Raw genomic sequence first — 12,889 nt, 5'->3', positions numbered from 1 at the left:
TCCATATCTTGGCTTTTAGATAAAAGGGAACTCTGTACATTGTTGGTGGGGATATAAGTTGCTGCAGTCATATGGAAAACAGTATGGAAGTTCTTAAAAAAAAAAATTAAAAATAGATCTGCCCTAATCCAGCAATCCCACAGCTGGGCATATAGCCAAAGGAAATTAAATCAGTATCTCAAAAAGATAGCTGTAGTCCCACTGTTCATTGCAGAATCATTCATGACAGCCAACATAAACCGTCTTTCTTTCTTTTGGAGCACTAGCTAATAGAAGGAAAGAATTCAGGTAAATCACTTCCCTTGTGGACTTACTGTTTACTACCTGCCTGGGGCAATTTTAGTTTGAAATGCAAAGGCAGTCCTGGCCTGGTAGCTCAGTTGGTTAGAGCTTCCACCGGGTATGCCCAAGTTTCAGGTTTGATGTTAGGCCACATACAAGCAGCAATGCATGCATAAAAAATAAATGGAACAAGTTGATGTTTCTCTATCTCTCTCCCATCCTCTCTCTCTCTCTGAAAATCAATTGGAAAAAGGAAATGCGAATGCTAGTTAACATGTGAATCTGCCTTTGAAACGTTGTTTACAAATTTTTGCTATCCTAGAAACCTCCATCTTCTTTCAATAAAGAAAGGAGAGCTTTGCCACTTGTTGCGTTGTTGGCCAGCATTGATCCAGTAACGCAAGCCTCTTGCAGATTTAGCAAATGAAAATACAGAATGCCTGGTTTCATTTGAATTACAGATAAACAAAAATATCTCAAATGTTTCTTTTTTTTTTTTTTTTAAAGAGTGTGACCAAGGCAATATTTGGGACATAGTACTTAATTTTAAAAATTAGCAGTTGTTAATCTGAAATTCAAAAGTAACCGGGCTGCCGGTGTTTTACCTAGCAACTTACTGTAAGATATGTGATAGCTTGGATTAGGTTGCTACCGTGCTTCCCCGAAAATAAGACATCCTCCGAAAATAAGACCTAGCGCATGGAAAGATAAGACATCCCCTGAAAATAAGACCTAGCGAAACTTTGGGAGAAAAAATTAATATAAGACACTGTCTTATTTTCGGGGAAACAGGGTATTAATTCCTTTGCAGGGAGGGAGTGGGGGCGGCAACTTCTAGCATGGACCATTGAGAGTGAAGCCCCAGTCTAGGTGATCTGGGAAACGCAAGCTGTCCTTCTGGGGGTGCAGCCCAGAGCAGAGCTGCAGGGGCACGGGACACACTGATGGGCAGCTTTACACGATGAGGCCATTAGGTGACTCCAGGTGTTTGGGGAGACCAAGTCCCAGTCCCTTAGCTCCTCCACTTAGAAGCCTGCTGCAAAAGTTCCTGGCTGTGCGACTGTCCCAAAGCGCTCAGGGTGGGCCAGCCTCTGGTGCGTGCAGAGGCGGGTGTGTGTGTGTGTGTGTGTGTGTGTGTGTGTGTGTGTGTGTGTGTGTAGGGGGGATGGGGGACCCCGCGCTCACCGCGGCCCCCTCGCCAACTGAGCGCTGGAGCCTCGGCCCACCCCTTTCCAGGGGCCCAGGTCCCGGAGAGCCGCCTGGCGCCCCTTCGTCCCCCCCCCCCCCCGCCCCCCATGGAGGAGGCCGCTCTGGGAGCCCCTAATTCACGGGGCGGCTCCGCGGGGAGCTCCCAGGTGCGGGCCCCGCGGAGGAGGGGGGCCGGGCGGCGCGCCGCCCCGAAACCCGCGGGGCGCAGGGCGCTTCGCTCGCGCGCTCCCCACACCCCATTTTTTTTTTTTTCTTTTTTGGTCGGAGGAGAGAAAACAGTCTCGCGCCGGGATGTGCACGGACGCGAAGTGGAAGAGGGGCACACCCTGCTCCGCCCGCCCAGCCGCGGGGGAGGCGGCGGGGGCAGGCGGGGCCGGGAGACGGCGGGACGGACGGCGCCCCGCGCAGGATGCTGCTGCTGAGGGGCCCCCGCCGCCTGCGCCCGCCCGCGCCCCGCGCCCCGGGCCGGGGGGCTTCGCGGCCGCCGCCGCCGCCGCCGCCGCCGCAGGTGAGAGCGGGGCCCGGGCCCGGGGCGGCGGCGGGAAAAGTTTGTGGGTCACTCGCGGGGCGGGGAAGCCGAGCGGCCGCCAAGTTCGCTCCCCGCGGCGGTCGCCGGGCCGCGGACGGGAGGCGGGGGGCGGGGGGAGCGCGCCGGGGCCGACCCCCCGACCTGGTTGGGGGTGCGGGGACCCCGGGGAACGGCCGGGGATCCCGGAAGGCGGTTTCTCCGCGCCCCAACCGCCGTCGCGAGGCAGTGGCCGGCGGCCGGTGGCCGAGGGGCTGGCGGCGCGAGGGAGCCCGCGCCCCGACGGCTGAGGCGGCCGGAGGGGGGCCGCGCCCCGGCCCCGGAGGAGGGGAACCACTCTCGTGCGGCTCCCGGAGCCGGTGGGGCCTGAGCGGGTGCGGTGACAGCCGGGCGGACACTGGCCCGAGGGGCGCGGGCACCGCTGCGGGGAGCGGGGAGCGGGGAGCGGGGAGCAGGAAGTGGGCGCCGGAGCGGCCTCGGGGTGCGGGGGGAGGGCAGCCCCGGAAAAGAGCCTGCCCTCCGGCCCTGGGGCTCGGAAGGGCGGGGTTTCTGAGTTCCAGCCCCACCCCGCGTCACGTTAGTTTCCGATGGTGACAGAGGAAAGAATGTTTTATCCTGTAGCTGTGCAGTCTGCAAGAAGGGCAGACAGCTGCAAGGCCAATGCCTTGTCACTTTTTTAAAAAAATATATATTTTATTGGTATTTCACAGAGAGGAAGGGAGAGGGACAGAGAGCCAAAAAAATTGATCAGCTGCCTGGGGATGTGCCCGCAAGCAAGGCATGTGCCCTTGACCGGAATCGAACCCGGGGCCCCCCAGTCCGCAGGCCCACGCTCTATCCACTGAGCCAAACCGGTTTTGGTGTCTTGTCACTTTCACTTCCTGTTTATTTTTCCCCTCCAATTCTCTCAAGGGCCTCAGAGGTTGATGCAGGGAGTGTGTGTGTGTATGTATGTGTGTGTGTGTGTGCGCCACGCCAGACGGGTGATGAGCCCGTGTTGTAACAAGATTTGCGGGAGGCACATCTCACACCAGAGCGCGAACACGCCATCACCACGCTTTTGAACTACAAAAGGTTCTTAAACGCATTTTTTAAATGCCTCCCCTGAATGTTTGAAAGAGAACGAGGGAGGGTGCTGTGTTACTGATACCTGGGGAAAGGGGCCGATTCCTTAAAGTGTAAAATGGTAGATTTAGAGTAGATTTATTTATTTTCCCCCCATTTTTTATATTAACGTATTATATGTGTACATATCTGACTATTGCCCCCTAATTAGAGTAGATTTAAGTAGTCTTTCCATTTTGTAAAATGCATTTTAAAAAATATATATTTTTATTGATTTTTTTACAGAGAGGAAGGAGAGGGATAGAGAATTAGAAACAACGATGAGGGAGAATCATCGATCAGCTGCCTCTTGCACACTCCTCACTGGGGATGTTCCCTCAACCGAGGTACACACCCTTGACCGCAATGGAACCTGGGACCCCTTAGTCCGCAGGCGGATGCTCTATCTACTGAGTCAAACCGGTTAGGGTTGTAAAATGCATTTTTATGTGTTGCACTTTACAAAGGAATAGCAAACAGTAAAACAACACAACACAAGGAACACCCTTTACCGTACACCATTTAAACGTAAATGACTCAGGGTTTTTTTGTTTGTTTGTTTGTTTGTTTTTTGTAAAATCAAATCTGACATTTTGAATAGAATTGTTATGGAACCCCAGACTGGCTGTCCTCTCTGAAATAATCAACTCTAAGCCTCTTTTCCAAATTCCCCACCTGATGTTACCACTGGGGTAGCGAGTGCCATTGCATGCCCGAGCAAGGGTGCAGATGCTCCTCTAATAGCAGGAAATTATACAGTGGGGTTTATTAGGCCTAATCTAGGGGAACTTTGCCCTAGAACTTTGGTTAGTACTTTGCCCTTAGCTAATCATTTTAAGAAGCCTTACATTTGACTGTTTCTAATTCGAAGGTTTTTAAGTCTTGACTGTCGATGCTATTAAATAAATTTTGCTGAACTTTAGAAGTGGAAATACTTCTTTTCATTTGTCTGGTAAAAGATTCCCTGGCCTTAGCTGGTTTGGCTCAGTGGATAGAGTGCTGGCTTGTGGACTGAAGGGTCCTGGGTTCGATTCCTGTCAAGGGCACATGCCCAGGTTATGGGCTCGATCTCTAGTAGGGGGCGACAGGGGGCAGCTGATCAGTGATTCTCATCCTTGATGATTCTCTCTCCCTTTCCTGGAGAGAGAATTGATTTCTCTCTGAAATCAATTAAAAAATAAAAATAAGACACCCCAAAGGACTGAAGACAAACCTAAGAGTTTGCTTCTTTCTATGCCTCTTTGAAATTGTACCATAAAGAAACTGGTGGAAATATACTGACTGCTTAGGAGTTTTACCTAGGATTACTAAATCATTTCCTGCAAATCAGATTAACTGGCAGTAGGGACATTTTTCATTCTAAAGTCTCACTGTTTTGCGGTCGCCCTATTTGATGTGAAAAGCCCTGTGGCTAAAGATAAGTACTGTTTCTGCACATTCTGCCACAAACATTCAGAATCCCGAGAGCCCATGAAAACAGCAGGGGGGGGGGGGCGGGGGACAGACCAGGGATGTTTGCAACCCCACAGCTTGCAATGACTTGTCTATTATAGTATTCCCAATTGTAGTTGGCCTTTTCTGAGTTATGAGTGTGCCTTATAGGAATTTAGTAACTTTGAGAAAGATATAGTTTTCATCCTTCACGTGATCTGCTAGTGTTTTGTGTGTGTGTGTGGGAAGTTGGTTGAAATTGAGGTTAGTGTAACAGAATTGCATTTTAAAGAATAGATTGCACCTGAAACATAAGAGAGGAGGAACCTGTTGTCTTACCTTTCACTGCTGGCCTTGGTATCCATGGTTACGTTTTGGTGGCAGCATTTCTGCCTGTCAGCACTCTCGCTCCAGCGGTTGTCAGGGCAATCGGTGGCTCCTGCCGGCCTTTCCGCACTCGGGGACTTCGCTGTGAGTGATGATGGCACCTGGTGAATTATCTCCTACACAGAAAACACTGGCTTAATTCCACTTTCCTTAATTTCAGTTTTTTTTTCTCCTTAGTTTGAGAAACTCCCTGATATGATTTCAAGCCCCTAGTATAGCAGAGCCTCTATATAAGCTATGTTTAAAACTTAAAAAAAAAAAAATTGAGTGTACTTTGCAGAGAAGTTTAAGTATTGAGTGTGCCTTTTTAAACTTCTAGAAACAAAGCATGTACCTGTTTTAACCCTGCCACAGAATGTTAATTTAGAAATTGTTTTCATCTTTTGAACTTCATACACGTGTTATTCTTGTTTGATAACTTTCCTGTCTAGTGTTTATAATTGGCACATTCTCTTCCCTCTTCTGAGGACAGTGATTGGTTGTATGATGCTGTAGTCTCAAAGTAATTCTAGACAGGTTTGTCTATTAAATATTAAACATTACTATCCTACCAGCACTTAAGTATTAGTACTGGGTACTGTTTTTTTTTAATTTAGGTTCTACCATTTATTGCAGCAAATTGTAAACTAAACTAGGAAATTATTTTGTATCTTGGCAGATAAATATTTGTTGAATGAGGTACCTGTGAAACAAAGGTAGAAAACATGGGGCTAATGTTAGTTGGGCTAATAGCTATAAAAACTAATGTGTTTACATAATAGAATAGAAGTGAGCAGCTTGGTTAGTTGGTGTGAGACTAATCAGGATGTCTAAATGCGAACTGGCCCTGCCACCACTTAGCTCTGTGAACTTAGCCAAGCCATTCAGTCTGTTTGGGCCTGTTTGAAAACAATGGGATTTGATTAAAAAAAAAAAAAAAAAAAAAAAAAAAAAAAAAAAAAAACCAACAAAACTACAGAAAAACCTTTATTCAGACCGCCTGAAATCTAGTTGAACACAAGTCCTACAACTAAAGATAAAAAGAATAGGCCACAGCAAGACTGGTAGGAGGGAGATTCAGAACTGGCAGGTCCCACATCCATGGGATGGTGGCTAAAAATTGGGAGGGATATCTCAGCTGTGGAGCTGAAGATAGAGGTGTCCCAGTCCCTCAACAGGCCCCCAGCCCAGGGTTCCAGTGCTAGGAAGAGAAGGCCCCGTAATTCCTGGCTATAAAAACCAGCTGGGACTGTGGTTGAGTGAGCCAGAGGGCTGCTGGCGTCCGGCCATTCCTCTAACAGGCCCTGACATGGATTTACTCAGACTCACTCCCTCTGACCCCCAGCACTGGGGCAGCAACTTGAAAGGCACAAGAGATCTTTGGGGAGGAACGGAATTATTTGGGCATCAGGGAAAGAGCTGGGGGCCAGTTTTCTGTTAGAAATGCTGTCAGAGGCCATTGTTCCTGTGATGAGCCCTTACCCCACAGAACTGGCAAGTGGCCACAGCCGAGTCTCCATCAACTTGGTTATCACTGTTTGTCCTGCCTTGGTGATTCCCCGAGACCATGTCCCACTGGACTTTCAAGCCCACCCAAGCTGTTTGCAGTAGCTTTTCCATACAAATGGCTTCTCTTGGATATTTCAGGCTTTCTTAAAACATCTCCAATAAGCAGCATCTGGCTATGGCATGTTCTGTACCTCTTGCTAAGTGGCCCCAGGCCCAGCACTAGTGGCAGCTGGCCTTGGTTCACTGCTTGGCCTCTTCTGGGTACCTCCGAGCTAGCAACAATCTTCAGATCACTTTGTGACTCAAGCTCGGTGGCCCTGGGCAGAACACAGGCAGTGGCTGGCCTTGGCCTCACTTCCTGGGAGACCCCGAAGCCAGCACACCCAGAAGACAGCTTCAGACCATGTCAAAGCACCACCCAACCGCTCCACAGGCAACATACTCAGGGGAAGACTCAGGGTACCAGAGTCCCACTGAAATAAGTCGTGCTCTGCGGGGCGGGCCCCTGCACAGCTGATCCTCCACCGTGGTCACAGCCAGTCCTTGCAGCTGATTGGCCTGGGGGTACATCCCTCAAATTGATGTGCAAATAGCAACCCCCAAGGCTCAACTCCAAGAGGAGGGTATACTCAGCCCACATGGAGAGTGTGGGTGTGTCTGGAGCACCCCGCTCCGGTGAACAGGGAGGATGAGCCACTGCACCCTATAGGACACCTACTACATTAGGTCATTGTACCAAGCCTAGGAGAAGTAGCAGCTCTACCTAATACATAGAAAAACTACAAAAAAACAACAACACACAAAACAAACACACACACACACAAAACACAGGGAGACTGCCAAAATGAGGAGACAAAGAAATGTATCTTAAATGAAAGAACAGAACAAAACTCCAGAAAAAAAGAACTAAACAAAATGGAGACAAGCAATCTCCATTTTGCAGAGTTTAAAACACTGGTTACAAGGATGCTCAATGAACTTAGGAGAAGAGTAGATAAATTTAGAACTTCAACAGCATAGAAAAGGACGTGGAAACCATAAAAAACGAGTTAGTAATGGATACACTAACTGAAAAAAGAATAATTGACAAGGAGTCAACAATAGAGTAGATGAAGCCAGGAACCAAAATGGTGATTTGGGATGTAAGGAAGGAAAAAATATCCAATCAGAAAAGCAAAAGAAAAAATAATTTTAAAAATGAGTTAGTATAAGGAGCCTATGGGACAACTTCTAGTGTACCAACATTTGCTCCACGGGGTGCCAGAAGGAGGAGAGAGAGGGGAAGAAATTGAAAACCTACTTGAAAAAAGTAATGACAGTAAACTTCCTTTTCTGGTGAAGGAAATAGATTTTTAGTCCAGGAAGCACAGAGAGCCCCCAACAAGATGAACCCAAAAAGGCTCATACCAAGACACAACATAATTAAGATACAAAAGGTTAAAGACAGAGAATCTTAAAAACAGCAAGAGAAAAGCTGTGAGCTACCTCCATATAGCTCTCATAAGACTATCAGTTAATTTCTCAACAGAAACTTTGCAGACCAAAAGGGATTGGCAAGAAATATTCAAAGTAATGAAAAGCAAGGATCTACAACCAAGATTACTATATGTAGCAAAGCTTCATTTAGATAATTTAGAAGTGAAAGATATATAAAGAGCTTCCCAGACAATAAAAAATTAAAGGAGTTCATCCCTACCAAACCAGTATTACTGAAGTGTTATAGTCTTAAAGAAAAGGAGAAAACACACACACACACACACACACACACACACACACACACAACTATGAACAACAAATGACAATAAATACGAATTTATCAACAGTTGAATCTATAAAACAGTCCCTGGTCAGGTAGCTCAGTTGGTTAGAGGTTCATCAAGGTTACAGATTCAATTGTCAGAGCACATGCAAGAATCAACCAGTGAGCTTGGCCGGGTGGCTCGGTTGAGCATCATTGCATGAACAAGCGGGTCACGGGTTTGATTCCCAGGTAGGGCATATGCCTAGGTTTGTGAGCTCGATCCCTAATACAGGGAACACAGGAAGCAGCGGATCCTTATTTCTCTCTCATCAATGTTTCTATCTCTCCCTCTCCCTTCCTCTCTCCGAAATTGATTTTAAAAAAATACATTTTTTAAATTAAGGAGGCTACAATAAAAAAATTTACTATAAAAGGGCTGAACTAGGGAATTTTCAGAAGTAAAATGCTTGGTATAAATAAAAAACAATCCTTAGGAATAAAAAGGGACCTAGTCAGTTTGGCTCAGTGGATAGACCATCAGCACGTGAACTGAAGGGTCTTGAATTCTAATAAGGTCAAGAGCATGTACCTAGGTTGCAGGCTCCATCCCAGGTCCTGGTTGGAGCACTTGCAGGATGCAGCCAGTTGATGTGTCTTTATCACATTGATGTTTCTCTCTCTGTCACTCCCCCTCCCTTCCACTCTCTTTAAAAATCAATGGAAAAATATCCCGGGATGAGGATTAGATGAGGAGGGGGAAATTAACCAATGAGTGCATAAATCATTGGAGCAACAAATCTGTGTCTCTCTCCCTCCCTCTCTCATTTTCTTTCTCCCTCCCTTTTCCCCTCCTTTACTCTTTCTCTGTCTCTAAAATCAACAAGAATAAAATAAATAAATGAACAAGCAGAACAGAACAGATTTATAGATACAGAGAACATTTTGAAGGCTTCCAGATGGGAGGGGGTTGGGGGTTGGGTGAAAAAGATGAAGGGTTTAAAAAGTACAAATTGGTAGTAACAGAATGGTCATGGGGATGTAAAGTACAGAACAGGGAATATAGTCAATATTCTAATAACTGTGGTGTCAGGTGGGTATAAGATTTATCGGGATAATCACTTAGTAAGTTATATAATCTAATCACTTTGGTGTACACCTGAAACTAATATAATATTGTATGTCAACTGTAATCGAGCAATAAAAATGATTTAAAAAAGAAAACAAAAGAAAGCCCTCTCCATGTTTACAATTGCCATTTTGTTATTTTACCAGGTGGTATAAGTATACCATTAAATACAATATTGTCAGTGTCAGTGTGGTTGTCTTAATGGTTGAAAATCCTCTCTTTTATGATCTTAGGCAGTCAGTAGAGTGGCAGTTATACGCAGTAGTTGTAATAACATTTCATTTTCAAAAGAAATAGGAATTTGTTTGATGGATGAGCATTCATAATAGAAGAGATTTAGTCTCTCTTTAATACTCCATTCTGTCATTATCAGTGTTCTTATTTATGAAATGTTGCTTCTTCAAGAGTATCTAGCATTAGAATCCTAAACCATTATATAATAGGTATCTTGAGCTAATTAATAAGCTATAAACCAATCCAATACAATAAAAGGCTAATATGCAACTCGACTAAACGGTGGAACGACCAGTCCCTATGACATGCATTGACCATCAGGGGTCAGATGCTCAACACAGGAACTGCCCCCTGGTGGTCAGTGTGCTGCCACTGGGGGAGTGCCACTCAGCCAGCAGCTGAGCTCATGGTTGGTGAGTGCAGTGGTGATGGCGGGAGCCTCTCCCACGTCTGCGGCAGCACTAAGGATGTCTTACTGATGGCTTAGGCCTGCTCCCTGGGAGCGGGGAGTGGGCCTAAGTTGACAGTTGGACATCCCCTGAGGGCTCCCAGACTGCAAGAGGGTGCAGGCTGGGCTGAGGGGATTCTCTCCCTTCCCCTCTCCCCGCAAGTGCATGAATTGCAAGTGCACTGGGCCTCTAGTGGATAATAAAACATGATCTCAAATGTATTCTAGAAGTATCTTCTTTTTTGATCCTGTTTAATTTACCGCAGTATTAATTTTCCTGGATTTAAAAACATCCCAGCTCTCTGTTCTCTGAGCTGTGTAATTTTTTGTTGCTGTTGTTAATCCTCACCCAAGGATATTCTTCTTTTGATTTTTAGAAAGAGTGGAAGGGATGGGGAGAGACAGAAAGAGAGGGAAACATCATTTTGAGAGAGACACATTGATTGGCTGCCTCTTGCACTCGCCCTAACCAGCAACCTAAGTCTATGACCTTGCCTGGAGCCAGATCTGAGACCCTTCAGTCCATGGACCACATGTGTCAAACACAAGGCCCGCGGGCCAAATCCAGCCCGCCAGGCCTTGCAATGTGGCCCGCACCGCGCTGTCATCACTGCACTCCGCTGTCAGTTTATGACATTGTCAGTTTATGACTGTTCAGTAAACCATTCGGCCCGCGATTTAGGCTGGATTTTAGATTTTGGCCCCTTCTCTGATTGAGTTCGACACCCCTACGCATGGACTAACACTATCCACTGAGCCAGACCTGCTAGGGCTGAGCTGTGTATGTAGAATGTGTGGTATAGGACACTCCACAGATGTTTCCACTGCGTTTTTCAGACTGGCATTCCTTCTAAGAAACAGCCCCATGAAACGTGGTGGTCAATTAAAAGGTGCCCTTTAAAAGGACCCATAACATGGTTATTTAAAAAAATAAAATAAAAGGACCCATAGGACAGTTTTCTGTCTAGTATTAGAATTGTTGAGCTCCTCCTGAACAGATGTGGGGTTCATTGTCCAGATAGTGAAGTGTATAGCTAGCGGGGGTTCTCGCCCTGCACTTGCTGCCAGGAAGATTAGGGGTCAAATTTTAGACCCACCTTCTAAGAAAACTGTGAAAGACCTTATGATATGATAAGCATTTTATGTATTTGCTACACTCCTGGTTTTATCTACTCTACCTTCAATTTTTCCTCCACTTGTGTCATTGTTCATTTTTCTGTGATCATATTTTAATGAAACAAAGTTATACATAAATACGGATTGTAAGAAAAATTTAAAACCAGCTCTTTGGTGTTTGAACAAATATATTATTCTAAGTAGTTATGTGTCAAAGTGTGGAAAACCAATCTCTTTCTTGTTCAAGCAGTGTCCTTGGTTGTTTTGCTCAGAAAAGTGCCGAATTTTGATTGCATTGAATTGAATTGCTGTGAGAACTTCATTTTGATGCTGTCTCTCTTAAAGAAATGTGATGGTACCCAAGTTGTTCACTCTCCTCTCACCCTCCTTTTTTTCTTCTTAGTACCTTCACCTGCCCTAGATCTTCCTGTTACTTTGCTACCTCTACCATCCCCGCCTGAATTAAAATATAGTTTGACCTGTAAATCTTTTTTTTCTGAGAGTTTCCTATTTTATTAACTCATAAATGGTGTTATTTATTTTTATTATTTTGTTGTCATTTGATTTTAAGTTATTTTTCTTTAGCTACAAGTTCATCATAAAGGGAATAGAAAGCATTGCATATAGTTTTTTGTTTGACACCTCTTTTGGTGATCATTAATTTCTGTCTAGGATTTATAACATTGGTGAGAAATGATGTATGATATAAACTCTACAATATAAACAAAGCCCACTGAAGGTAATTTCTCTGAATAGATTTGAGAGCAAGAAATAGGCACCTATAAGGAACGGTGAAAAGGAAGGCAAAAGCTGGAACTAGAGTTGAAATACCTGTTGCTGTGAGCAGGAACAAAAAGTGACATAAGACATTAAACCTCATATCAAGAAATGGACAGGTATACAAAGCTATATTGTGCCAAACTTTAGGGAGGAAAATCTGCAGGATTTTTATTTTATTTTATTTTATTTTATTTTATTTTATATATTTTTTTATTAAGTTATTATTTTTGTACATATACCAATGCCCCCCCCCTGTACATACCCTCCCTCCCCAGAGGATTTTTTTTTAATAAATTATTATCTGTGTACATATCTTACCATTCCCCCCCCTCCCCCTACATGCCCTTCTTCCCCAGAGTTTTGTGTCCATTGGTTGTACTTATATGCATGTATACAAGTCCTTCGGTTGATCTCTTATCTCCCCCAGATCTCCCTACCCTACCTGCTGTAATTTGACTGTCTGCTTGTTGCTTTACTGTCTCTGTATCTATCTTTTTGTTCATCAGTTTATAATGATCTTTATTATCCACAAATGAGTGGGGTCATGTGGTGTTTCTCTTTCATTGACTGGCTTATTTCACTCAGCATGATGTTCTCCAGTTCTATCCAGGTTGCTGCAAATGATAAGAATTCCTTCTTTTTATGGCAGCATAATATTCCATCGTGTAGAAGTACCATAGTTTTTTGATCCAGTCATCTGCTGATGGGCACCTAGGCTGTTTCCAAATCCTAGCTATTGTAAATTGTGCTGCTATGAACATAGGGGTGCATATATCCTTTCTGATTGGTGTTTCAAAAATCTGCAGGATTGACAAGGGTCAGCCCATAGTTTGAGTTCTATAATACCTGCGGGTCTTAAGATTTCAAGATTGAGTAGATGGTTCAATTTGTATAACTGCAAGGGTCACACGTGGTAATCCTATTATATTCAACTCTACTGGGAACTCTCAACTATTTGGTTGTGGTAAGAGTATTTTTATAATGAATGCATTGCTTAAATCACAGTCCTAGGGCCTA

At 44.9% G+C, this 12,889-nt stretch overlaps 1 protein-coding gene across 2 annotated transcripts in view; it reads left to right on the top strand.

Moving 5' to 3' along the window:
- Positions 1-1,815: 1,815 nt before the first annotated feature.
- Positions 1,816-12,889, top strand: part of MCUB (mitochondrial calcium uniporter dominant negative subunit beta) — an 85,674-nt gene continuing 74,600 nt past the window's right edge. The window contains exon 1 of one of the 2 annotated variants that reach the window (XM_084872800.1): positions 1,816-1,988. In XM_084872800.1, the coding sequence (XP_084728926.1) occupies positions 1,901-1,988 (88 nt within the window). In that variant the 5' untranslated portion in view covers positions 1,816-1,900. Of the gene's footprint in view, positions 2,000-12,889 lie in introns of both variants that reach the window. The other variant, XM_084872799.1, reaches the window with a different exon arrangement.

The sequence above is a fragment of the Pipistrellus hanaki genome, assembly GCF_964339955.1.
Source record: "Pipistrellus hanaki genome assembly, chromosome: 1".
NCBI lineage: Eukaryota > Metazoa > Chordata > Mammalia > Chiroptera > Vespertilionidae > Pipistrellus > Pipistrellus hanaki.
Note: the sequence above shows the minus strand (reverse complement) of the source record. Positions and strands in the feature narration are given on the sequence as shown.